The following is a 25,936-nucleotide window of genomic DNA, read 5'->3' as shown; positions in this document are numbered from 1 at the left end:
GTGGCTGCTCGTGCGGCATGTCGTTGAGGCAGGTTGTGCTAATAACCCAGAAAGCGCCAGAGAGAGAGAGAGTCGCCACAGCCAGAGAGGGAGAGAGCGGCAGAGAGAGTGAGCCCAAGATCCTGCGACTTACTCTGCGGTTTTTCCAGAGGCTGCCCAGAGGCTCAACCGAGGGATAAACGCGAGTCAAACCCTTGCCTTTAAAAACACACACAAAACAAATAACAATGCTGCCTGCCACACGACGTGGCACGACAGCGGGCAGCGGGCAGCGGACGGCGGGAGGCAACAAATGGATGGCAAATTAATATTTGATATGCTCTCGAAAAAGAAAGGCTTTCTCTCTCACGTCGGGCCCTGCGCCTGCGTGTGGCATTCGGAGTGTTTCGGAGTCCCGCCGTGTGTGTGTGTGTGTGTGTGTGTGTGGCAGGCAGGCTCTGGCCTGTGTCCACCGAAGGCAGAGATGGTTTCGGTTTCGGTTTCAGTTCCAGTACGCGAATCATACGGCAAGGATGCAACGTGCGCGTGGCATCTCCTACGAATCCTAGAGCCCAGAGAACCCAGAGGCAGCAGAGTCACAGAAATAGCAGCAGCAGCAGCAGCAGGAGAGGCAGCAGGAGAGGCAGCAGTGGCAGTGGCAGACACTCTTACATTGTGCCACATTTAAAATTGAACTAAAGAGTGCCACAAACGGTGGCACAACGAAGGCGAAGGCGAATTCGAATGCGAATCCGAGGGCCAAGAGCCGTTTAATAACTAAATCCCTTGGAGGCGCCGCTGGTCACGTCTCTGGGCGGACAGGCGGACAGGCGGGCGGGCAGGCGGGCAGACGGATACACAAAATGAGACTTGGAGAAGTCCTTCCCCGGCTTCTCCCGTCGTCCTTCGCCTCTGCCTCCTCCTTCGCGTGTGTGTGGCAGTGAGACGTGTACGTGTGGCAGTGTCCGTGTGGCAGTGTGGCAGTGTGCGAGCTACCTATAGGGCTGGCTGTGCCACCTAATGTGGCAACAACATACACACACCACATCCCACATTCCACGTCGGTGGGAATATAATAATACAAAAGCCCTCGTCGTCCTTGTCGCTGTCGTCGCCGTCGCCGTCGCCGTCGGTTGTCCTGTCGGTGCGTGTCCATGTCCCTGCCACATGCCACATGGCTGTGGGTGCCTGTCCCCCGTGTGTGACTCCTAAACGGAAATATTTCCCAAATCCGTGGCGTTATTAACCCACGAAAGACCCAAAAATAAACCAAACAAAAAGGAGAAAGGACTCCGATTGTTGCCTGGTTGGATTTGATTGACAGATTGACTGATTGACTGAATGAAGGCAACAGTTGTGTTGAGTGGCAGTGGCAGTGTTTGGGCCGCGTCTCCGTCGATTCGTCGATCCGTGAATTCTGTTTCTTTGGCTAATTATTGCGCAATCGATTCCTGGCTAAAAACCCAAAAAGAATAAGCCAGAAGGAGCCAAAAGGAGCCCAAAGGAGCCAAAAGGAGCCCAAAGGAGCCAAAGGAGCCCAAAGGAGCCACAGGACTACAGGCAGGAGAGGACCCTCCCCCGATGATGATGACGTTGATGTCATTTGGAAGTCATTTCGAGAAGAGAAGCCGTAAGTAGAGACAGAGAGGGAGGCAGAGACGGAGACGGAGCGGAGAGGAATTTAATTTAATGCGCCACAAGGATACACAAGGATAAGGACAGCAGATAAAAGGGAAACAGAGATAGAGACGGACAGAGAGAGAGTCAGAGAAAAGCAAACAATGATGGGGGATTGCCCCCCCTCTCCACCGTCCATTGGGGGTCCACTGTAGCGATGGGTGTCCCGCCTTCGTCCTTCGTCCTTCTGACTGACAGGCGGCCTGGAAAAAGTCGAAAAAGAACAACGAACGGCGGAATAATGTTATTCGCTAGACGGAATGGACTGGACACAACACAGGAGCCCCGAAACGGGGGCTGGGCGGGGGGCAGGGCGGTGGACGGGGCAGATAGGAAACACCTCGTGCCCCGGACAGGCGATAATTCCGTTGTAATAGCCGCGAAAAAAGTGCTGCTTATGAGAACGAACGAACGATAGAACGAACCTTTTTCTCCATCAAAACGAAAGGCAGGCCAGGCAAACAGTCAAGAAGCCGACGGCAAAGGACTTTCCGCCCCGCCCCGTCCCCACCCTTCCACCATGCGGAAAAAGTGTCCAAAACAAATGGTGGAGCCAACGACCACCGACCACAAAGGAGAGTCCGTGCCTTGCTTGACCCTTGCGAAAGTCCGTCCGTGCGTCTCGTTGTCCGGGGAGTCGGAGTCACGCAGCTAATTGGAGTGACAACAAATGTATATTTTTGAGTAATGACCCGGGATTATGAGAGACCCTTCGCTGGTTCTGTGAGGAGGGGGGGGGAGCGGGTAACGACCACTGACTGATTACTGAGTTTGGAGTCAGTCATAAATAATGAGTGGCTGAGCGGAGCCCGCAGGCCACAGACTGACAAATTTCCACCAGAGAGAAACGGAAGAGAAGCGAAAACAGAGCAAGAGGCGGAAGAAAGGTAAAACAGAGAAGGAATTGCAAAAGAGGAGTCTCTGGGAATGTCCTGGAGGGGTACGAGACTCTTTTCCCAATTAAGAAATCTCTCTATGGCTCTCTCCGTCTCTGATTTATCCAAGAAATAAAAGATGGAAAACTATATCGTTGACAAGGTCGTTTAGGTTTAGCCTGGATGTTGCCACACGAACAACTCAACTGCAGGGAAACTTTTTAATTTCATCCTTCACAAAGTTTTCCGACTTTTACTCAGTTCTTCCCCTGCTTTGTGCCACTCCGTAATTGCCTTATCCACATCCACATCCACGAGGCGGGGGTCGAAAAGTCGAGACTCTTGCAACAAGATACGCTCTCCTCCGGCAGCTCTTTTTGTGCCCGTTGCAACAATCTGTTGTCTGTTGTTTCGCGTTTTTCGGGAATGCAGCTCGGAAATGAAATTACCGACAATTTATTCCGGGCGAAATGCGCTCGATTGAATTGTTACCCAGACATTCGTTGCCAGCTCTCCAGCTGCGAGATATATGTATCATTAATTCCTGGAAAAAGGTCCTGCCAACAGCAAAAGTCGTAATTATCCCGCTTCATCGAGTGGCTTATGAAAGGCCACCCATTCCTGATTTCATTTGATAAATTGGGGACCTCGATTCGGGCCTTAATCTAGTTCCGATTTGGTTCAAAAATCACTCGGAATCGATTATAGAAGTTCAAGAACGATTAAAGTAATAAGGAAATCCATTTTGTGATTCGTTTCAGTCTTTATTTCTTTTCTATAATGGCCAAAATGTACGATAATTGAGTGGAGTTCGATAGAACTTTCGTGATTTTCTGTTTCGAAGCTACCATTGATAAAAAATGCCATTGATCGATAACATTTATTGTGGCCATAATTATCGATAATTGATTATTATCCTTGCAGTGGCTATTTCAGTGCTGGAACTTCATATTTCATAGAAGATCTGATGAGGTGCATTATTCCAAGCCTTCGAGGTTTCATCTATTCAATAGCTCGATAATTTATCGATAAACATGTTCCGAACAATAGATCTTTCGTGCTTTTAGCTATGCCTTCATCTTCTTTGATTTCTTGATGTTTTATTACATAAAAAAAGAATTTTGGATACCAGTTCTTGACGATAATCCATCACTTTGTTGATTTTTCATCGTTTGCTCAAGTTTCGATAACAACGATAATCGATAAACGTGTATAAAAGACTCCTCGATTACTCCCCAATATTTCATTGTCGCGTTTTTTAACACCTGAAACGCATTTTAAATGCAATTTCCTTGATGGAACCGCAATTACCACGAATATCTTTGAAAACCTTTAAATCTCTCTCTTTCTCTCGGTCTTCGTTTGTGGTGTTTCCCCGGCATCTGGCGGCATCCTGGCATAATTTGCTTTCAGCCTTTACCTTTTTTTGGAGGCCATAAAAAGCGTTGGTAATAATATTCTCGCCCTCCCTTTCCCCCCTTTGCAGATTATTAAACCTTAAAATCGTAAAGCAGACGAAGGAAAAAGGACGAACAACATCCGCAGAGGGAATCCATCAGCGGGAAAAGAGAACCGTGTCGAGAATATGTCGTCGGAGGAGTACCAGAGACCGATGAAGATGAAAACGGGGATTAGCTGTGTGCCGCTGTGGCTGTGGCAGCTGTTGCTGCTCCTCCTGATGGGTGAGTCCTGCCCTGTGTCCCATTTCTCGACTCCCACTGTATCCGTGTCCTTTCTGCAGACTGTGGCAACATGGCGGTGTTCGGCGAGGTGCCGCCGCACTACTGGGAGACTCCGTACTCGCAGCCGTACTTCGACAACTCCTCGCGGCGCGAGGTCACTGCCACCGTGGGCCAGGCGGCGCTCCTCCATTGTCGGGTCCGGAATCTGGGCGATCGAGCGGTAAGTGCGGGGGTCAATCCAGGGGCCTCAAAGGTCGCCAGTGGGGGCAGCATTTAATTCGCATAAATGGGAGGTAGGGGCTCGGAAGGGGCACGGGAGGGGCCGGGGGCATGTGGCAGAACAAACGACCTGCGGCGGTGGTCGTGTGGCAGATTTGTAGATTACTTTTAAAAGATTACGCCATAAAGTTGGTGGTCTAAGGCCCCTTGCCCCCTGCCCCGTGCCCCTGCCCCACATGCCCCATGGCTGCGGCTCGTTCTGGTTTGCACATTTGTAACACGGCTTCGGCTTCCGCTCCGAGCGATTTGTTAGCAATGCAACAACAGGCGTCAGAGCCGTGCCCGGACCCTGCCACACTGCCCACAATGCCACAGTTGTGCCACCCCGTTGTGGCAGGCACCCTTCTTTGTCCTGAAATCGCTCTGTGGCTGTGCAATTATGCGGTGTAATAAATTTTACGTTGTCCGTGTCTTGCCACCAGTTCGTGCCCCTCGTTTCCTGTCCATCCCGCTGCCTGCCCCCCCCCCCCCCCCCCCCCCTCGGTCGAACCAGGAAGCGACAACGATGTCAGCGCTCGCTCCCTGCCGTGGTGTGGCGTGGCGACAGACAAGACCTGCCCCCTACTGTCCTGCCCCGCCCCGCCCCGCACGCCCCAACTTTCAGCAAGTCAGTCGTCGGATTGAGTAATTAACGCCCAAGCAGAGCCGAGAGCCGAGAGACGAGAGACGGAGCTGCTCCACAAACGAGAAGCTCTTGCCCCTAATCCACATGCCACAAGAAAGAGACAGAGGAGGATGAAAAGGGACAGGACAAGGGACGAAGGACAGAACAGGACAGGACAGGACCCTGACAACGCATTGTCTCCTGTTATATGCAGCTAATTGGCGAATGTCTCCAAACACCCAGACTCCTTCGCATCCTTCGCAGCCTTCGCATCCTTCCATCTGCCGGATGATTCCCAATGCACGGGTCACGATTCCCGACTCGGGATTCACTTTTCAAAGATGTGGCAACGGAGAAACTTTCGCCTCCTCGTGCCACCCTCCTGCCTGCTCCTCCTCTGTGCCTCCTTTGTGCCTCCTCCGTTCCGTGCTAATTGATAGTCGCAATATGCAGCACGACACCGAAATTTGCCTCTAAATGGGGATTTTTCTACATTTTGTGTGGCACGCTTCAACAGAGAGAAAGCGAATGGTGGCAAAAGAAAGTGCAACGGAAGAGTGAGTGAAGCTTAATCACCGTTGGAGCTGTGTGCCACACGCCACACACGCGCTGTTCTGGGAACTGGTTCAAGTGCCATGAACCAGTGCCATGTCGGTAGTAGTTTGATGTCGTTTCCAACCTAGGGGATGATTAGGGGTCCTTAAACTTAACTACAGTTCGGGGGATATCTTTCTCGAATATATGTGTACATATATGGGCTAATAATTGCCACTCACCCCAGACGCAGAACATTTTCAACAAATTTTGAACATATTAGCACAATTACCTGAAAAATACCAATAAAAGTACATAATACTATTAAAATACCAGAAAATACTAGATAAATACTAGATATATACTGGAATAATAAAGGAACAATTACCACACAGAAGGGTGGATAAAAAGATATACCAGCAAGAAAATATACCTGAAAAATGTATATAAAATACCAAACAAAATACTACGAAAAAGTCTGGAAAGCATATTAGCACAATTACCTGAAAAATACCACAAAAAATACATAATACTATTAAAATACCAGAAAATACTAGATAAATACTAGATATATACTGGAAAAATAAAGGAACAATTACCACACAGAAGGGCGGATAAACAGATATCCAGCCAGAAAAGATACCTGAAAAATGTATATAAAATACCAAACAAAATACTACGAAAAAGTCTGGAAAGCATATTAGCACAATTACCTGAAAAATACCACAAAAAATACTATTAAAATACCAGAAATACTAGATAAATACTGAAGAAAATAATGAAACATTACCACACAGAAGAGTGGTTAAAAAGAAATACCAGCAAGAAAAGGTACTAGAAAATATGTATATAAAATACCAAACAAAATACTACGAAAAAGTGTGGAAAACATATTAGCACAATTACCTGAAAAATACCACAAAAATTACTATTAAAATACCAGAAATACTAAATAAATACTGAAGAAAATAATGAAACATTACCACACAGAAGAGTGGTTAAAAAGAAATACCAGCAAGAAAAGATACTATATACTAGAAAATATGTATATAAAATACCAAACAAAATACTACGAAAAAGTCTGGAAACCGACTAGTGAAAATAGTACAAGAAGAGATGCTGGATAAATGACTACAATAATACTGTTACGCCACCTCGATATCGTTTTAGTATTTTATTGGAAAAATATCAAAAGTCTCCATTTCGTTTCGTATCCTTTCAGTTAGGGGAAACATTGTGTGTGCCTCAAGTCCTCTGGTTAATGGTTTACGGGCCCCTTAAGCACCTTTGAGGCTCGGTTATGGCTAGGCCTATTTATGCTTTAATTTGTTAAAACCCCTCCTCTAGCGAGCATTAAATTGATCCAATGATCCAATGACATAATGAAATGGATTCTCCCCATCAATCATAATTAAAGACAGATCTGTTTCGTCATGTTGCACATACATGCCGCCGCTTGCCACCGAACCGAACCGAACGTTAATCAATTAATGAATGAGCGGAACGGAGGGGGGGAGGAGCGGAGAGGAGCGACTACTTTGGAGCCTCATTTGGGCGGTCGCTCGCTCTTTCGCTGTCGCCTTGAACTTATTTGCATTTGGGAGGCCGAGGGGGTCGGGGGGGCAAGGTGGTTGGAAAAATGCAATTAATTTTAATTGAAAATTAGCGAAACGAATGGTTAATGAATGCATATTAATTTTTAAAAATAAATCAAAAGGCTCTTTTGTGCGGTCGATTTTTAAGCTCAGCCGAGCGCTAATCCATAATTAATTGAAGCCAAACAAATGGCGGAAAATTAAGACCATTCCGTCTCCGGGGGAGAACTAACTACAGGGAATCCAGAGAATAAACTAGTCCCCGGCGAACAGGACACTAAGTAACCCCCGAAAATGCAGCCATAAATTAGAAGCCAGACAAAGCCCCGAAACAGGCAATTAATGAATTTTGCTCCAGCCAGCTTCCCCGGCTCGCCCCCTGCAAATGGGAAAACTTTTTGGGGCAAGAGCATTTAAACTTGTCCAATTTGCAACAACCGACGGACGAAGGAGGTAAGAGCTGCTCTGCCTCCCCCCCTCTATGTCTCACAGGTAGCCTAATTTATGAGGTATTCCACTGCCAATGCTCCGAATTGTTGCTAAGAATAGAACCAATGTAAAGGCTTCCTTCTGTGCTTCCCGGAACGAAGGATATACTCGAATATTTTGTAGTGTTGGTGGCAGGGGGGGGCTGCACTTAAACACTGTGAAATAATATGGTTCTGTTCTTGTGTGACGTCAAGAGTTTTCCAATTACAGTGAAAGCACCCTGGCTGGGTCCCACGCACACACGGAAGAACCCCCCCCTCCCACTCGTCCCTGGAGTGGGTGGGAGTGGGAGATGATTTAGAGAAATCAGAGCCCGTATTATTCATAATAATAGAGTGTTCTGTGGGGGGCAAACCTCTTTCCAGAGCTCGTACAACTCTTTATAAGAGATTTCCTGGGCTCTCCTCAATTCTCCCTTTCTTAAAGGTCTCTTGGATTCGCAAGCGGGACCTGCACATCCTCACGGTGGGGATTCTGACGTACACGAATGACCAGCGCTTCCAGTCGCTGCACTCCGAGGGCTCCGACGAGTGGACGCTGCGCATATCCTCGCCGCAGCCCAGGGACTCGGGCACATACGAGTGTCAGGTGTCCACGGAGCCAAAGATCAGCCAGGGCTTTCGCCTGAACGTCGTGGGTGAGTACGGCAGGGCCGCAGAGAGACAGGGGGCAGCGTAATTAATTGAGTCGAGCCCTCCGGGGGGCGCCACTCCACTCCTTGCCACTCCTTTCCACTCCTAGTGTCGCGGGCCAAGATCCTGGGCAACGCAGAGCTGTTCATCAAGAGCGGCAGCGACATCAATCTCACGTGCCTCGCGATGCAGTCGCCGGTGCCGCCGTCGTTCATCTACTGGTACAAGGGCAAGCGGGTGATGAATTACTCGCAACGCGGTGGCATCAACGTCATCACAGAGCGCTCGACGCGCACCAGCAAGCTGCTCATCGCCAAGGCGACCCCGGCGGACTCCGGCAACTACACGTGCTCCCCGAGCAGCTCAGGTGAGACCTTCTCCTTTTCCCTCTTTAGCATTTCCCCCAAATTCGTTTGGCTTTCCTTTCCCTTCCGCACACAGACTCTGCCTCCGTGGTGGTGCACGTCATCAACGGAGAGCATCCGGCGGCCATGCAACATGGCAACAGCAGCGCCAGCTGCCTCCTGCGCCGCCTCCGCCACACATCAGCAGTGCCTTTGCCTTTGCCACTGGTCGCCATCGCCATCGCGACGATGTGGCTGTCGGCGGCGGCTGTCACCTGCAACTGGAGCAACATTGCCGCAGGCCTCCTGAATGTCTGCACTTGGAGCTGATGCAACAGCCAGAGCGCCAGAGGAAGCAGAAGCAGCAGCAACATCCAGAGCAGAAGCTGCCACATGACTGCATCTCCTCCGTCTCCTCCTCCTCCTCCTTTTGTGGCTCCTTAAGGAATGCATTTAATGCGGAGAGACAGAGGACTCGCAGGAGACAGAGAGCGACATTTATTACGAACTACAGTGTACATACAGCGTGTCCTTTAAACGAAGAGTATTATCTATAAGACATACATATATAGGATATCCCCCCGCCCCCCCTTCCCCAGCCCCAGCCCCAGGCCTGGCCCAGAAGCAGGTGGCGGGTGGCAGTATTACGATGGAACTTTTAGCCAGGAAAAACAGAAGACAGAAGAGAGTCCTCTAGGAAATGCACGCTTTAGAGAGGTGCCTGCTGCAAAGAGGAGTAGGTGCCTCCGTCCCAACCACACCCCCACCCCCACCCCCAAACCCCTCACAATTTTCCATTGAAGGCCAGGGAAATGCGTCCTGCCTTTAGATACATTTCCGGATCAAATATTCCTGCCTCTCCCCCGAAAGTCCTTCTTCCCCTTCTTTAGTTTATGCCCCATGCCGCACACACTCCAAAAAGTAAGGATACAAAGATATATAGATGGTTATTCGGTGTATTTTATGGATAGGGTTTTTATCTGGTTGTCAGCCGCAAAACACGCAAAAGGAAAACAAAAAGGAAAACAAAAAGAAAACCAAAGAAAAACAAAAGAAAACGTTCTACGTAGAGTCCATCATCTAGTTACTGTGTAAAATATTCATTTACTGATAAATTGTACATTTAGAAGCCTCGGTTTTAAGCGCGGATTAAAAGGATTAAAAGGATTAAAACGATTAAAAGGATTAACATAAGCTACAAGCGGATAAATGGTCGGATGCTTGGATGCTAACGGCATCCCCTGGCATCCAAAGAATAGACAAATTATTACAGAAATTATATTACAACAAAAAAACACGAATGAAAGCTAAAAGTACGAGTATGTTTTTCTGTTTTATGCAAAATGCAAACAAACAAACAAAATGTTTCTCCATAATAAAAACAGATGAAAAGAAAATATGGTTATGGTTAAAAAAAAAAGGATCTTTCTTTAATGTTCTTCCAAGGGAAGTTTTTTGTGGGTTGATTTCAGGAATTTCAGGCATTTTTCGGCATCGGATCTGAAGGAAACACGTTGCCAGTCGCGGCTCTCTCCCAGTGCGGCTTAGCAGGTAAGAAAGCTCTCGTTTCTACCCTCTGGATCCGCACTCCAGCAAAAGAGAAGCTTCCAGATGTGCCTCGCCTTTTGGGAGTGTTGCTTCCCTCTCCCAGTGCGGCTTAGCTCCTCCAAATTAAATGAATGGCAATATTTTTGTGATTAAAAAAACAAAAACATCAAATTCCCCTCGCACTAAATGTTTCTTAATTTCCAGCCACGCGTGGGGACGCAGGAGGCGCCACAGATTGTGGCAGCTTAACGGGGCGTACCCCGGGATGCGAGGGGGAGGGTGGAGAGGGGTGTTAGGGGGGATTTAGTGGCGCAGAGGCTAAAGTTTTTTATCCTATTATGGCAGGCGTTTAATTAACGTCCGATTTGGCTGTCGCTTCGGTCGGGGGGGCGGGGGATAGCGGAGGGGCTTGGGCAATACGATTCGATCATCTTCATTATGCATACGCCCCATGCTACACTGCCACATGCCCCAGTGAAAATCCGACAGCTACTGGCCGCAGCCGGTGGTTGCTGCCACCACAGAGCCACAGAGGCAGAGAGCCACAGAGCCAGAGCCCGGTGTGGCACGACGACCGAGTGGTGCCCCCGAAAATGAAAGACTAATTAAGCGGCTTATTTGCGCGTATTAATAGACCGAAGTTTGTGGTCGGGACTCGGGCATGTTCCACAGTGTGTATCTGTGTGTGCGGGTCAACAACTGTAGATACAGATACGGAAAAAAAAACTACAAATACGTTTCATGGGGGGGCAGGAGGAGGAGCCACTACCAGGAGGCGAGTGGCTAAACCAACATGAAACATGTATTTATATTTCCATTTTAAAAATAGCAGAAAAACACACACAGATACAGCCACCACACAGACATGTGTGGAGGAGGAAGAGGGGCAGGGGCAGGGGCAGAGGCAGGGGCAGTGGCAGTGGCAGTGGCAGTGGCAAACATTGGACAGCAGCTTACGTGCTTCGGAGGGGAAAAAGGGTGCAAAAGTCAAAGAAAATAAATGGTTTTTCAACTTTTATTTACTCGAGGGGCAAGCAGTGGATGCTGAGAGGGGGAGGAGAGCGCGGTGGGGGGGGGGGGGGGGATCGCGTGGAATCAATGTAAAGGTCACAATTTATTCAATTGCCTTTTGGCCGAGATATTTTTATGGCGTGTTCATGTGTCTGGTCCGCCCTGAAGTCCGCTGCCTGGCTCTCTCTTTTGGCCAGAACGAGAGCCAGACCTAATCCCAAATCACAACGGAATTACAGGAGTCTCTGGTAATGGTTATGTAGCGGAAGAAACAGCAGCCAGGACGACCCTCCCAGGCACATAATGGCCAATTGATAGCCAAAAGGCATTAACACGCCAAAAGGCAAAGCAAACGAAGGAAATTCCCCTGGCTAAAACAGAGATGTTGCCAAAAAAGCGAGCAAATTTCCACTTTCCACCAGAGACAGAGAGAGTGAGGGGAGAGGGGCAGCGAGGGGGGGGGCAGAAATATTAAGTTCAAATGTAGCAGAAATCCAAAATACGTGCCACGACATAGAAAACAGCCAAAGGAAGGACACACGACGTGGGGGGGGGGGACCATGGGACAACGTAACCAATCCCTGAGACAAGTCCATGCCCCCCCCTTGCCCCCCTTGCCCCCCCTGGCCACTGCCTCTTCTTAGGTGCGGCATGCGTGCGTGAAGCGAAAATCACGTCCAAATTTTCGTTGCCACACGAGAGGGAACGGGGGGGCGGTGAATGGAGGGGTGGGGAGGGGATTAGGGGACCAAAATTTATTGAGGAAAGGTCAGAGAATATTCATACATCGATTCGATAGCCCTTTCTCGCTTGCTTTCTTTTTTTTTCACTAAAATTTAATATAAAATGCTGCTGTGGCAAGTGTGGCATCCATTGGGCGGTGAGGGGTGACTGCCAGAAAGAGAGACTTAGACAAATGGTCGCCTCTCCTAAGCGGATGACTTACGGTGGGGGGGCATGCCCCCAGAGAGAGCGAGAGAGAGCGAGCGAGAGAGAGATTACCTTCCCAGCGCCTCAGAACTCTTAAAAGCGTTAAATATTTTACGATATGTGCAACTTGTCGTCCCTCCTTGCCACACTACCACTCCCCCTCTCCCCCCCTCTCCCTCTTCACTCAAGCTGCATGCAGAGTGAAGCCTCCCCAAGCCTCTCCCCCCCCCCCAAGTAAGTGGCAAAGTTAATGGCTTAGAAACGTACGAACGAATGAAACGCACCAGCAACAACATGCAACATGCAACAACAACAACAACAAATACAAGTGGAAATGCCAGAGCAAGTGGATTGTAGGGATTGATACCCTGGGGGATTAATATCCATGATTATACATCCTGTAATCCCATTTATGGGGAATAACCCCCCCCCCCCCCCCCCCCCCCCCCCCCCCAGAGAAGAGTGGCTTCTGGCAGTGACAGTTTATTTCCCTCTCTCTCCCAGTGTGGCTTGGCTTGTTTCCCTGCCAACGAGAGTCCATCCTAGATAGGAATAGCTCTGGCTTAGCACACCTCTCTCTCTCTCTCTCTCTCTCTCTCTCTCTCTCTCTCTGGAACTCTCAAACTCTCTGCCACAAAGCTCCTGGCCGGCTTAAAGGCTTCTGCCGTGTGTCCAGGGTATCAATCGGTGCTTTGTAAACCTGTGCACAAATATTTCCAACTCCTTCGGCAAATAAATGTATGAAATTTCCATCAACATTTTTGACAGCAAACGGCAGCAAAATTCCTTGTCGGGGGAGAAGCATTTGCAAAATGGAAAATGAAATAGAATGAAAATTGTTTAAATGCATGGAAAGTGCTTAAGGACCGAGCGGGGAGAGCGGGGAGAGGGGGAGAGAAGTGGAGCACATGGAGGGAAGGAGAAACAAGCAGCTCTGATAATGAAATCTTCTCTTCTCTTCTCTCTGCTTTCCCCTCATTTCGAGTGCATGGAAATTGCTAATCGGATGCATGCCAGGGGGGGTGCCACAGAGGAGGGGAGGGGGAGGGGGGGCCGCAGTGTCGGTTGGCAAATGAAGGGAAAATAATTCTGTGGCCAATTTCATGGAAAGTGTGTGGGAAAACTGTGTGCGTACAACGCAGGATGCGTGCAGGAGTAGTTCTCTCTCTCTTTCTCCCTCGCTCCCTCTCTCTCTCCCTCTCTCTCTGTCTCTTGAGAAAAAGTTCTTCTTAGTTCTTCAAGCAGTTAGCAAAGGATTAAGCGAATAAACCCAGAAATCAGATACTAAAGGCCCCTACCACATCCTCCGAGGGAGAGGGGGAGAGACGAGGGGGGAGGGGGAGAGAGCGGGAGCCAAACTCCTAGGCAGCAAGAAAATTACAAATAAATTAAGGACAAAACTTTTAGGATAATTTCCTCCTCCTCCTGCTGCTCCTCCTCCTCCTCCTCCTGCTCCTCCTCCTCCTCCTCCTCCTCCTCCCACCTTTCGGTACCTTTTTCGGCTTTCATTTGGGATGATTTATGATCCACTCCGTCGACCAATCGACATTTGCATAGGGGAATATCTACGTCGTCTCGTAGATAAAAAGATACATATTTATCGAAGGGGATACCGGGATTCGATTCGTATTGAAGGTAAACACAGAGGCATGTCTCAGCCCCTGCCACGCCTACTGGCAAAATATTTGCCCAAGTTGCTTGGTGCGGGGGGTGCGGGTGCTGCGGGGGGGTGGCAACAGCATAATCCCCATATTGTTTCTGACAGCAGATCAATCGAGTGGAAAATGCCTCTGCGGCTGCGGGGCAATCGGTTTATCGGATCTACCATTCGTGTCCTCTCTCTCTCTCTCTCTTTGTCTCTCTCTCTCTCTGTCTCCGCCACTCGATTATATTTTAGCCGATAATTGGCCCACAAGCAGATAAGGAAAGCACCGCCCTGCCCCCCCTTTGAGGTTCTCAAAGTTCTCTAAGGAGATGGCTGCTGGGATAAGTTTATAACAAGGTGAGATTGCATTAGCACCAAAGGACCAAGGACGAGGCATGCTGCTGCTGCTGTCAATGAATGAATGGGGCATGCCACAGAGAGAGAGAGAGAGAGAGAGAACCCAGAGACAGATTCAGAGACAAAGGGAACCACAAAATTGCTGGAGAGTTTGCAAAGGGAAAACAAAAGGAAAATTTGTGGAGAGTGGGGCAAGGGGAGGAGCAGAGGAAGTTAAGGAGGCAAAGAGGCAACCACTTGCTGCTTGGAAGATTGAAAGATGAGTGGAGTGGGCGGTGGGCGGTGGGCAGGTGGAATGGCAAGCAAAAGTCTTGTGTCTTTGTGTCTGTCTCTCTGTCTGTGTCTGTGTCTGTGTGTGTGTTTGTCCCCGCAATTGGCCCCAAAGCGTTGCTCCATTGTGCTCTGGCTGCCCCCTGGCTCTCACTCGTCCTCCCCATGCCTTACTCTCCCTCTCTCTGGCTCTTCTTCTTGTGTCTGTCGTTTGCTTGCCCCTTTTTGGGGTATGCGAGTGACTTTCCACAGGAGCAAACGATAAACAGCCTGACAATGCCAATGGCAGAGTCCTTAGTCCTTCGACAACTTCCTCTAGTTGTGTGGCACTTCCTCTGCACTGCTCCTTCCCCCCTCTTGCACCCCTTTTCGTTCCTCTTCGATTCCCCTTTCATCTGCGACTCTTTTCGGATTCCATAGAAAATATTCTACTCGATTGCTCTCCCTCTCTCTCTCCCCCTCTCCCTGTTTGCTCCTCCGTTTATCCTCTGCTTAGAAATGCCTCCTCTCGGCCACCCACTCTACACTTTCTCTACTTTCTCCCCCCCCTTCTGCCCGTCTGCCCCTCTGCCACGTTTTTATGACTTAATGCTAACAAACGCATCCACGTGCCACAGAAATAATCGTCCAACTCTCAGCAGCTTTGACTCTTTTCTGTGCCGCCACCGCCTCTGCCTCTGCCACCGCCACTGCCCCCCCCGCTTGTGGCGTCCGCTCTCTTTAGACCAATTCTGTTGCCAATACGTTTTAGCCATGTTTGTACAAAACGCAAACGGATTTGCCAATGTTTATGCCATGGATTATTGCGGCATGCGTAAGCCTCTGTCTACGTGCCACCATGCCACCGTGTCCACCCCTGCAACATCCTTTCCACCATCTTTTATCAGTGTGTGTGTCGGTGTTTTGGGCCGCAGGATATCCGTGTGGCCAAAAGAGAAAACATAATGCTCCTCCCTCTCCCTCCCCCTCCGCTCTATGGCTATGGCTATGGCCAGGTGCATGCCATGCCATGCCCCCTCCTAGTGGTGGCAAGGGATAATAATAATACATAATAGGCCATTGGCCATGGGCTATGGGGCATGTGGCAGGGGGCACGGGGCAGCCGCAACAACAAGCAACGAGTGCAAAAAGCCATCAGCAAATTTATGCGATTTATGGGAAAAGGTTCTTTCAAAATTCAGCCCCATTTTCATCATCAGATTGCAGCAGATTTTCGTGCTTCCTTTTGCTGCCCCTCCTGCCCCTCCTGCCCCTTGCTGCTGCTCCTCCTGCCCCTTGCTGCTGCCCCTCCTGCCCCTTGCTGCTGCCTTTTACTCTTCCAATTAGCGTGCCCCAGCGATTGTCTTCAATGGATGCGGATGACTGTCTGTCTCTGTCCCCCATCCCTGAGTCTCCCTCTCTCTCTCTCTCCTTGATGCCTCCCAGGTCCCCAGGTCGTGTCTCCTCGAAGACGTTGCAGCAGTTATAATACGACATTACAATAAAAAGCGCGATGCTTGTAAGCTGACATGCAACATTGCAACGACTGCTATGACGAGTGGCAGCAGCAGTTCCGTCCCTAAAGGATGTGGCACGGGGCGGCGCGGCACGAGAGGCAGCTCAATCCAACTAGAGATTGAGTGGAATGCTGGAAATAACGAAGGTTTTCTTCGCTGCTTAAAGCTTTGACAGCTTCTCTGCTGCTGCTGCCGCTTCTCCTCCTTTCAGCAATTGAATTTTTGTGGAGCAGCAGCAGAAGAGCTTAACCCCCTAATGCCCGCACAAACAGGATTAGATGCTCGGCCAAGTGATTGCCAATTCGAAAGCAATCAAGTTTCGGGTTAATTATTCAACATACTCGTAGCAGGCCTCCGCCCAGGCAGGCTCCTTCCCCGGCAGCCCCGGAAAACCCAGAGACAAATACACGAAATTATTATTCAAATGAAAGTGGATGCTGCTGCAAGCCGGACAAGTGCCCTGCCCCACACAAGTGCAACGAATGGCAGTGCAATCCAAAATTCAAAAGTGTTTACGGTACGAATATTTATTCACTTATTCACTTATTCACATATTCATTTGTCACTTGTTTCGTTGCTCCTTTGGTTTTTGTGCACTTTGCAGCACTGCCATGCATTGTGCAACACTGTTTAAGTGTTAGAAGAGTGTGCACATCCTTAGAGCACACAGAATATTCGTACAATGAATCGTGGATATCTTCTACACTTTGCAACACTGAAATGGGTTTTACAACACTGGTTAGGTAATACTATAACCATTTAAAGAGTGTTTTTGGTCCTTGGAACATACTCTGATCGCTGTACTCGATGATCGCCTCCCTGATGCTAGACTCTTTTGAATTGTGCAACACTGTTAAATCATTAGAAGAGTGTGCACATCCTTAGAACATACTGAATATTCGCGACAGTGTTTCTGTCATCATTCTATGAATCGTGGATATCTTCAACACTTTTCAACACTGAAATTGGTTTTACAACACTAGTTAGGTAATACCATAACCATTTAAAGAGTGTTTTTGGTCCTTGGAACATACTCTGATCGCCTCCCTGATGCTAGACTCTTTTGAATTGTGCAACACTGATTGCTGTGACAGTGTTGCACAAGTGTCAAGTTCTATTCATTCCACTAACCCCTTAATCCCATCATTCCATCATCGGTTTATCCCTCAGCATCCCTCATCTGTTGTGTGCGTTTTTCTGGGGGTTTTCTCCCTTTCCCTTTCTTCTTTCTTCTTTCTTTTTGATGACACACGAATTAATTTGCGGTCGCTTGTTGATGGGTGATGGGTGATGCTTCCGTTTAACGACTGTCATCTCTGGGGAAACAGTCAGTCATTCAGGGAGTCGTTGCATGCCCCCCAAAAAGCAGTAAATTCACCAGAATTCCAATGTTTTTCCTTTTTTGAGGCTTAAGTTCCTCCTTCATGAATATTACCTCTGCTTGCAGGAGGATGCGTGTGTGGCAGGCTGTTGTGGCTGGGGCATTATCGCAGTTATTCCATTAGAGATTCTAGCAGTCTACCAGTGGGGGGTGGTGGTGGCTGGGGGTGGCTGTGTCCTGTGGGGGAGGTGTCGTCGTTAATGGGTTAAATGGCAGCCCCAAATCGCTTCATTTCATTCCTATGGACATGGACATGAGGCATGCAGCAGAATAGAGCTAGCAAGTGGGCCAGCAAGTGGGCGTGGTTGATGCCGCAAGGGGGCGTGTGTGGCCGGAGTGGGAGTGGGCGTAGGTGGGCTCCTGGCTTTTGGTAAATGGCCTGCCGTATGCTCATTTGTATTGGCTGCAAATACAATTTGATAGTCCATGTGGCACTGTTGTACGTAGCCAGAACCCAGTGCCACATTCTCCTTTTAGGCTGCAGGCACAAGGATACACACACACGCACACATATGGCAGTTAACCAAAGGCACAGGACACAGCAGGCAGGAGGCAGAAGAGGGGCATGTGGCACACAAATTGCGCACCAACGAAACGTACGGACGGACGTACGGATGGAGGGAAATCTCCGCTCTTTTGCTCAGGCGGATGGCCGTACACCTAGGCGAATGCGTTATAATAATATGTATACGTTGCGAGTGCGACGATGGCCAGAGGAAACAGTGGGCGAGCGAGAGGCAGGCACACTGCTGCCACAGCCAGTGGCATGTGGGGTGGGCAGAAGGGAGGGGGCGGGGGGGCTGCCTGTCAAGGGTATGCTGGCTGGGAGGGGGGGTGGTATGATAAAAAGTTGAAAATAAATTTTTATTGTTATGGGGCACACACACACACACACAAGCACACACGTGCAACGTTCTTCGTTCTTCGTTCTTCGTTCTTCTTGTCCTTGTATCTGTTTGCGTGTTTGCGACACTCATTTTCTGCAGATGTCTTTTATGTGTGTGCCACACCACCGCACATCCGCTCCACTGCTCCTCCTCCACTCTCTCGGTCTCCTCTCCTCTCTCTCCCCCCTCTCTCTAGAACCAAGAGAATCCAATGAGAACATGTGTACTTAACATAAATCGCTCACTCATTGAAAACAGTTGCATAAATTCGAAAAAGGGGGAAGAAGAGGGGCCACACAACACAGAAGGAGACCGGGGGCAGGCGGGGGGTGTTGCACGTACAGAAAGGAGAGATGGGAGAAGGGAAAAAGAAAACCAGAAACCAGGAAACCGAATCAGGCAACAGAATCAGAGGCAGAAACAGAAACAGAATCAGAATCAGAGCCGGTTGCCGGCTACCGAGGGCCGGGGGGGGGGGGTCTCGGGTGTGCTTCCCCGTGGAAAAACTAGCTGAAGTTGCAACTGCAATGCAAAACATTTATCGATTTGCGAAACTATCTCTGTGCCACCCCACCTCATCCCCTTCCCTTCCCTGCCACAGCCCCCGACACACCTCCCTGCCACAGCCCCGTGCCGCCACCGTGTGTGTGTGCAGAAAAGTTTTGCCAACAGTTTTAATTTCCCATAATTACACAATTACAAAGCGCAAAGTTTTCAGCACACGCCACGCCCCCGGCCCGGCCCTCCACCGCCCTGCCCCACCGCTCTGGGGCACGCCTCTGCACAATGCGCGTCATGGAAATGAGCAGTCAAAAAAACACAAAAAAAGAGCACAGGAGAATGTGGAAAAGCTACAAAAAAATCGCACCGAAGAAACTGAATTATTCAGCGGGAAAGTCGGGGGGGGGGCAAGCGCGGAAAAGTCGCAACGGGGAATCGGCGGATCGAAGCTTTAATGCTCTCCGCGATTCCATGGCGGGATTAATCACTTGTCCGCCCGGCAATTAGTTATACGTTCCAACGGATACGCATCCCGCATCCGTCGTATCCGTCGTATCCGTCGTATCCGGCGTGTAAATCACCCGCCGACAACCATAGACACGGCCTGAACCCAGACTCTATGAGGGATTGCCAGTGGATTGGGTTCAGAGGGTTCAATGGGGGATTTAAGATCCTTTGGAGGCGATCACTCGCTTTGGGGAGGATGTAAATTGAATTTAAAGGGAATTCTGGGGAATGTTAGGCTCTGTCTTCATGGCTTTTACTCCCTTTAGCTCTCACTCTCTCTCTCTCTCTCTTGTTTGATGTATTTTTTCCCCCTTTTCCCCGAGATCCACTCTCTCACTCTCTCTCTTCCCACTCTCTTGCAAGCGATCATTCCATAAGCAATCTCTATTCCTCTCTCTCTCCAGACTCGCTTCAGTTATAAGGCAAATCCTGATCCTAGCGAGAAGTCCATAGTCCATCTCTCTCCTTCCTTTTGGCAGGGTATAGTCGTCGCCGCCGCTGCCGCAGCAGAAACAACGGGTGAAATGAGCAGGCAAAAAAGTTTTCAGCATTGCACTCGCACACACTTACACACCTCATAGTCGTCGCGCACACACACACACAACCGACAAACACACATGGATAGGCAGAGAGAGAGACATAGAGAGACAGAGAGAGGGACAGAGGGACAGACACACGTAGGCAAAAGTATTTATTGAAAACTGTTACCGTTAGCAGCCGCCATTCCACCGTAATTCCCCGTTTCCCCCTCCCTGCCGCCACTGGCCGTTCACACTTCGTTCGAGTGGGTTTCGGTAAAGGGAGGGGGGAGGGGAGGGTAGGGGAGGAGGTACTGCTTCTCGCTGACTCCACACATGCATGAATGCCAGCAGAGAGGGAGAGAGGGACAGAGGGAGGCGTATGACAATGCAAGAATCCCAGAGAGAGCGAGAGAGAGGGAGAGCGAGATAGATGACTGGACAGAGAGGGAGATGGCGATAGCTGTTGACAGTGGCTTTTGTTGGGGATTTTTAAATCAATTGTAAATGCAACTTATACGCTCACACATACATACGTAGTATGTATATCCCCTTAAATCAGAAGCCCCCGACCAGATGTCCTGTCTTCCCCTCCCCTCACCCCCTCTGTATGGCCATAATCCCTGACACTATTTAATTTTCAATTGAAAGGAAGGCCCCAAAATTTATGAAACTTCTTGGAAAAGTTCTCTCTCCCTCTCCCTCTCTCTCCTCCCCTGCTGCAACCCTCTTCCAACTGGAAAGACAATCAAAATTTTGTGCCATCGGCTTACAAGTTTCTTCTTTTCGGTTTTGGGGGGAATAATTTATGCCTTGCCAATAAAATAGACGCCTCGCCTCGGCATGGCTTTGGTTCTATTCGGTGCCGGGCCATCAATTTCTTGCCTAAAATTCGATGTGCGTAGAGGAGATCCTTGCACCAGAGGCAGCTGGAGGCAGCTGGAGGGGCAGTAGCTGTGGAGGAGAAGGCCAGGGGTCTGTGGGGTGCCACCACCAGTGGCAGGACATGCCAGGGCCACGTTAATTATGCATGGGGTTAGCAGAGCCATAGCCCGAGCCGAACCCAAAGTAGGCCACATGGTTACGAGGGGAGGAATGCTGCGAGGAGGGTCTGCTGCAGGCAGGAGGCACAGCCACGAGCCACGAGGCACGAGGCATGGGCATGGGTTATGTATGTGCGGCATGCAGCGAACTTTTAATCCGCTTTAACTAAAAACATTTAAATTTGCCCAGGCAGCGGGCAGCCACCCACCCACTCAGGCACTCACCCACCGAAAAAAAATGGGAAAATAAATAGAAAAAAATGTAGAAGGCTTATACTCTGCCAGCGGGAAAAGTGGCCGCCAGCACCACTGGCAGATTGGAAGCACCAGGAGCGATGCCTCTGAATGGAGGGAATGGAGATTTCGAAAGAGATTCGGTGCGAGATCCTCTTTCGGTAGTTGAATGGAGCCTTCCCAGATGATCTTTGAAGGCACTCAGGAGGGAACAGCTCTGGGAACAGTTCGGAAAGTGTTCCCAGTGGCTCCAGCATCCATCCTCCCCTCAAATGGAATGTGGAATTATACGCAATGCATTTTTGAGTTATTTTCTGATTTCAGTGAACATTTCTGCAAATATTTCCCTGGCTTTCCCACCCATCGAGTCATCAGGGGGCAGGACAAGATCTCAATTAAATTGGATTAAATGTCGAAGCGAATATGTGGCCGGAAAATATTTAATATTGAAATGTGTTTAATGTCCGTCCGGACAGATGGAAGGACACACGGACGGAATGTTGTGTGCGTAAAGGGGGTGGGGGTGGGCTGTGGGGGTGGGTTCTGGGGGTGTGGCATTGCATTCCTTTTCTGAAATATTTTATTGATTTGCTAATTTTGTGTGTGTGATTTTTCCGACTTGTTTTGGGGCTGCTTTCTGCTTTCTTTGTGTCTCAGTGTGTGTGTGTGTGGAAATTCCTTGCTCAATGAATGGAATTCCAGGCCATTCTTCTCTGTCTCTGTCTGTTTCTTCTTCTTGCTATTCTCTTTCTCTGGCCCTGCTGTCCCTTTCACTCCCATTAAGTGCATGTCTTCGTTCGGTTTTCCATTTTCGTTGGGCTTTTTTCCTCCATTCGAGGGGTCCCTCCTTCGGGGGGGAGGCAGGGGGCGGCAGGGTGTCGGTGCTTTGCTTTGCTTTGCTTTTTTCCTCTAATGAAGGACGCAAGCCGCAAGCTTCTGTGGCGGGGGGGGAGGGGGGGGCGTGTGGCATGGGGTGTGTGTGTGTGTGTGTGCTAATCACAAGTTGCAGCTAAGCAGCTTACAAAACTTCTTTTCCACTGTAATTTTTGGCACATTTTCTGGTGAATGGCCGAAGTTCCTCGAGGGAAAACAGCTGTGAAGCATTTAAGGCCACTTTAACTTTTGCGCCCCTGCCCCTGCCCCTGCCCCTGGTCTTGCCCCTGCCTCTGCCCTTTGCCCCTCCCCTGTGGCATGCTGCTCTTTGGGTGTCAGACATTGTAGGACAAACAGATTACAATAAAACGATTTTTCACAGATGAACAGATGAAGAACAGTGCTGCCACGGTGTGGCATCCACATCAGCAACAGCAACAGCAAGAGCAGCCGCAGAACAACCGCAGGATGGGGCAGTGCCACACGAACTCGAGTGGAGCGAGACCATAACTTAAATTTTGACAAATGTATGTGACACTTACAATTAGTATAAATTGACTGTCGTGTTGAGTGGCCGCCACCGTCTCCCACACACGGACACCTCCACAAAGAGAGGGGGGTGGAGTGGGGGTGGTGGTGCATGCCACAGAACGAACCATCATTCCGCGTGGGCTCCGCCGTGGGAGAACCGCACAATAGAGGCGACAACAATGTCACGGCATCTGCTATTGTCAGGGCACAATACGCCGATTTGCATTACTGCTGCTGTCACGCGAGAGTTGCCCCAGCAGTAGGTGTGGCACGTGGCAAGTGGCAGGGGAGTGTGTGTGTGCGGCAAGGCTATACTTTTCCCCACACAACAAAGTGCTTCGATCCCTACAGATCCTCTGAGGAGCAGAGACAGCTGTCTCCCCAAAGAGTACGAGCCACCCTCTGCCACGCTTTGTTGCAGCAACAGCAGCACCGTACATAATAAATTTATTTACCAAAACTCTCTCTCTCTCTCTCTCTCTCTCTCTCTGTCTCTGCCTCCCATTCGGCGGGCCGTCCACTAAATTTGCATCAATTCCTGCCAATTTCTGGCAATTTTTGGCAATTTCTGTGTGTGCGCTCGACTAAACCGTTTAAAAATTGATGCAAATTAAATTCACTATTTTGTGCAGCCCCACGCCGTGCTCCACCTTCCGCCAGCCGCCCCCTGCCCTCCCCCGCACGGTGGCAGCGGCTGAAAGAAGGAAAAAAAAAAACCAAAGCCACGTGGAAATTGGGAAAATTCAGTTTGCGGCTGTCCGCCCGCGAATCAACTATTCATTGTTTGATGGAAAACAGTGGCGGGAGGGGGGGGGGGAGGTGCCAGTGGCAGTGGCAGTGGCAGGAGTTCATTGGTGTTTTGTTGCCGCTCGTTGGGGCAAAACTTTCGGAATAGATCGCTAAAAACTCTCTCTTTGGTGAGCGCGATCCCTCTTCCTTCTCAGTGGAACTCCTTGATCCTACCTCGCTGTGGCATGCCTCGTGTCAGCGTGCGTGGGAGTCTGCGTGTGCCTGCCGTATACGTATTTATGCCATATACAAATATATCATCCAGAAAGTTTAAACTGCCGCAAAGGCTAAGGGCAATTGCTTTTGACAGTTATATGTACAAATTTATGAGACAAACTGCTGGGAGTGGCGGCTGGGGCGAGGGGCGAGGGGGGGGGGGGGGGGGGGGGGGGGGGGCTGAAGTGTGGTTAGCGGTGGGGGGTAGAGGGGGGTGCGGCATTCAGGCAAAAACACATGCCTTTGGTCTCTGGTTTCTGGCACTTTAATTGACTGAAACTCTGAATCTGAGTGGAACATGAAATTGAGAACACACCCACGCACACACGCACACGCCCACGCACATGCACACACATGTACTCTCTCCCTCTCCCTCTCCCTCCCTCCCACTGGCATAGACAACCTCCCCTCCTCCTCTGTTTGGGTTTTCGGAAGGTATCAGAAATTACTTACAATTCAAAAACAAACTTTTGCTGCTGCTGCCGTCGAACGAAACCTAAATTTGTAAGTCAACACAATGGAAGAGGAAAGAAAGAGAGAAGAGCGAAAGAAAGAGAGGGCACACGACAGCAAGTGAAAGAGAGGAGGGCCAGGGCCAGGGGCAGGGACTGGGGCAGGACTAAGCATTAGTCGAAATCCGAAAATGTCGCATTGGAGAGAGTAGAGCCAGGGACGGGGCAGGGGGGCGCATTGCAAAAGTGAAGAAAAATTGTAGAAAACTTTTGCTGATTTCGCCCAGTGCGCTTCATTTATTTCAACGATTTGTTGCCAGGACGAGGCTCCAGGAGTGCCACGAGAAGAAGCTGAACTGAAGCAGGATTCTGTCCAAAGAGCAGCTGTTTTACGTCTTGATGGGTTGGTCCGCATCCCCCCTGAAGCCTCTCTGCCCCTCTATCCCTCTAGCCCTCTCCTTTCCACTAACTTTATCGCTTGAGTAAGTTGCCGCTGCCTGCCTTCCGTTTTATAATATTATAACGTGCGTTGTTTGTGCTTGAACAATTTTTCGGCGTTACCTTCGCTCCCAGCTCCCCCTGTCCCTCCCTGCCTCTTATTGGAAAATTGCAAGTTGTCGTGAAAAGAAAGAGAAAGAGAGAGCGGGAGCGGAGAGTGGTAAACAACAAACTAGAGAGAGCGAGGTGCTTGGTGCCTGGTGCCTGGTGCTGGGCATAAAAGTTTCCATTCTTCTGGCAGCTGGAGTTTCAGTTCGAGTTCAGAGTCGGAGTTAGAGTCGGAGTCGGAGTTGAGTCCTAGAGTTGGATCCTGGAGTGTTGCAGGGCTTTGGTTTTTGGGGTTTTCAGAGTGTGGCGCATAGGTAAATACCTTGCAGATTCCTATTTGAGTTTCCAGCTTGAGCCGTGTCGTCCGCCGCGTGTCGGCAAACGAACCAAACTTTCGAGAGTGTGACAGCGATGTGTGTGTGTGTGTGTGTGCTTGTGCTTGTGGCACAGTTAGGACCTGGTTGAACGAGCTTTCGAGGCCATTCAAATATATGCGAGGAATATACATAGGAGAATAGAGTCCCATTCCATTGCCCCTCTATCGGGGCAGAGCTATCTCTGAAAGTATCACAAAAGTCAAAACGCTGTCCAACAAAAAGGCGAACAATTGCCGGGTTTATCTATTCGGCCATCGGCCAGAGTGGCACTTGCTTTTTATTTTACTCGCATTAATTGCTTGAGTTTAAGCGCCATTCCAGCGCGAACAGAAAGAGAGAGAGAGGGGGAGAGCATTTCGTTTCGTCATAAGCTGATCAGCGTGGGTGAAAGAGACAGAGGGAGAGCGCACAACTAAAGAACTGGACAGATCGAGTGTGGGAGAGAAAAATTGCAATAGAAGTTGTTCAAACTGTTAAGAGGAGAGCTCTCAAACGATAAGAGGATTAGCTGCGTGGGAGTATGCACATACACACATACATATGCACACGTATAAAGGCTCATTCATGCCACTCACTCACCTTTATTGCTCGTAAATTCATGTTGCTTCCCATCTCTTTCATTGTCACTCACTTCTTCTGTTGCTTATGCTTCCCCTCCTCAGCTTGTACAGCTACTTAGCCATTCTGCACTTTCTGAACTTTTCGCACTCACAAAAACAAAAACGATGCACATGCTGTTTGCTGCTCTCTTTACACCCCACCCACCCGCGCACACACCCACACGGTGAAACCGCAAAACCGCGTGACCAAACGAAAACTGGACCGAGGGGCTTTGCTGGCATTTTCGCTGAATTTTTCACACAAAAATCTTAAAAAGTCCATTAAACAATTGGTTTTCATGTAAAAGAAATATAAAATAAACTTGTTGCATTGCATTTTAACACATATTTACACACACTTCTGGCCGCCATCTGATCTTTTTTTTTTGCTCTGGGGATATATGTATTTTCATTTGCAAACTACACCACACAACTGCGCGACACTTTTTTCCGATATTATTCAATATTATTAACCTTTTTTAACCATTTTCAAGCATTTACGGAACGAAAACGCGGGTGCTGGCCTGCGATGACC

At 49.3% G+C, this 25,936-nt stretch overlaps 2 protein-coding genes across 2 annotated transcripts in view; one reads left to right on the top strand and one right to left on the bottom strand.

Moving 5' to 3' along the window:
- LOC108155523 overlaps nucleotides 1-25,936 on the bottom strand; it is a 62,146-nt gene extending 36,210 nt beyond the window's left edge. Inside the window, exon 1 of the mRNA XM_017286371.2 lies at nucleotides 25,382-25,936. The gene's annotated coding sequence lies outside the window, so the exon portion shown is untranslated. The remainder of the gene's footprint in view (nucleotides 1-25,381) is intronic.
- Nucleotides 474-10,003, top strand: LOC108155521 (limbic system-associated membrane protein). The gene is made up of 6 exons (XM_017286367.2): nucleotides 474-1,609; nucleotides 4,018-4,213; nucleotides 4,273-4,433; nucleotides 8,141-8,351; nucleotides 8,456-8,713; nucleotides 8,788-10,003. The coding sequence occupies exons 2-6, from the start codon at nucleotides 4,117-4,119 to the stop codon at nucleotides 9,018-9,020; spliced, it is 960 nt and encodes a 319-aa protein (XP_017141856.1). The 5' UTR covers nucleotides 474-1,609; nucleotides 4,018-4,116; the 3' UTR covers nucleotides 9,021-10,003.

Source organism: Drosophila miranda, chromosome 2 (assembly GCF_003369915.1).
Source record: "Drosophila miranda strain MSH22 chromosome 2, D.miranda_PacBio2.1, whole genome shotgun sequence".
Lineage (NCBI taxonomy): Eukaryota > Metazoa > Arthropoda > Insecta > Diptera > Drosophilidae > Drosophila > Drosophila miranda.
The sequence above is the reverse complement of the archived record's forward strand: the minus strand, read 5'-3'. Positions and strand labels throughout refer to the sequence as shown.

What these genes read in the sequence shown, in the direction of transcription:
- LOC108155521 (XM_017286367.2), top strand. Translation starts at nt 4,117, where the DNA reads ATGTCGTCGGAGGAGTACCAGAGACCGATGAAGATGAAAACGGGGATT. An exon ending in GGAATCTGGGCGATCGAGCG is followed by an intron (nt 4,434 to 8,140) that starts GTAAGTGCGGGG and finishes CCTTTCTTAAAG; the next exon opens with GTCTCTTGGATTCGCAAGCG. An exon ending in GTGCTCCCCGAGCAGCTCAG is followed by an intron (nt 8,714 to 8,787) that starts GTGAGACCTTCT and finishes TTCCGCACACAG; the next exon opens with ACTCTGCCTCCGTGGTGGTG.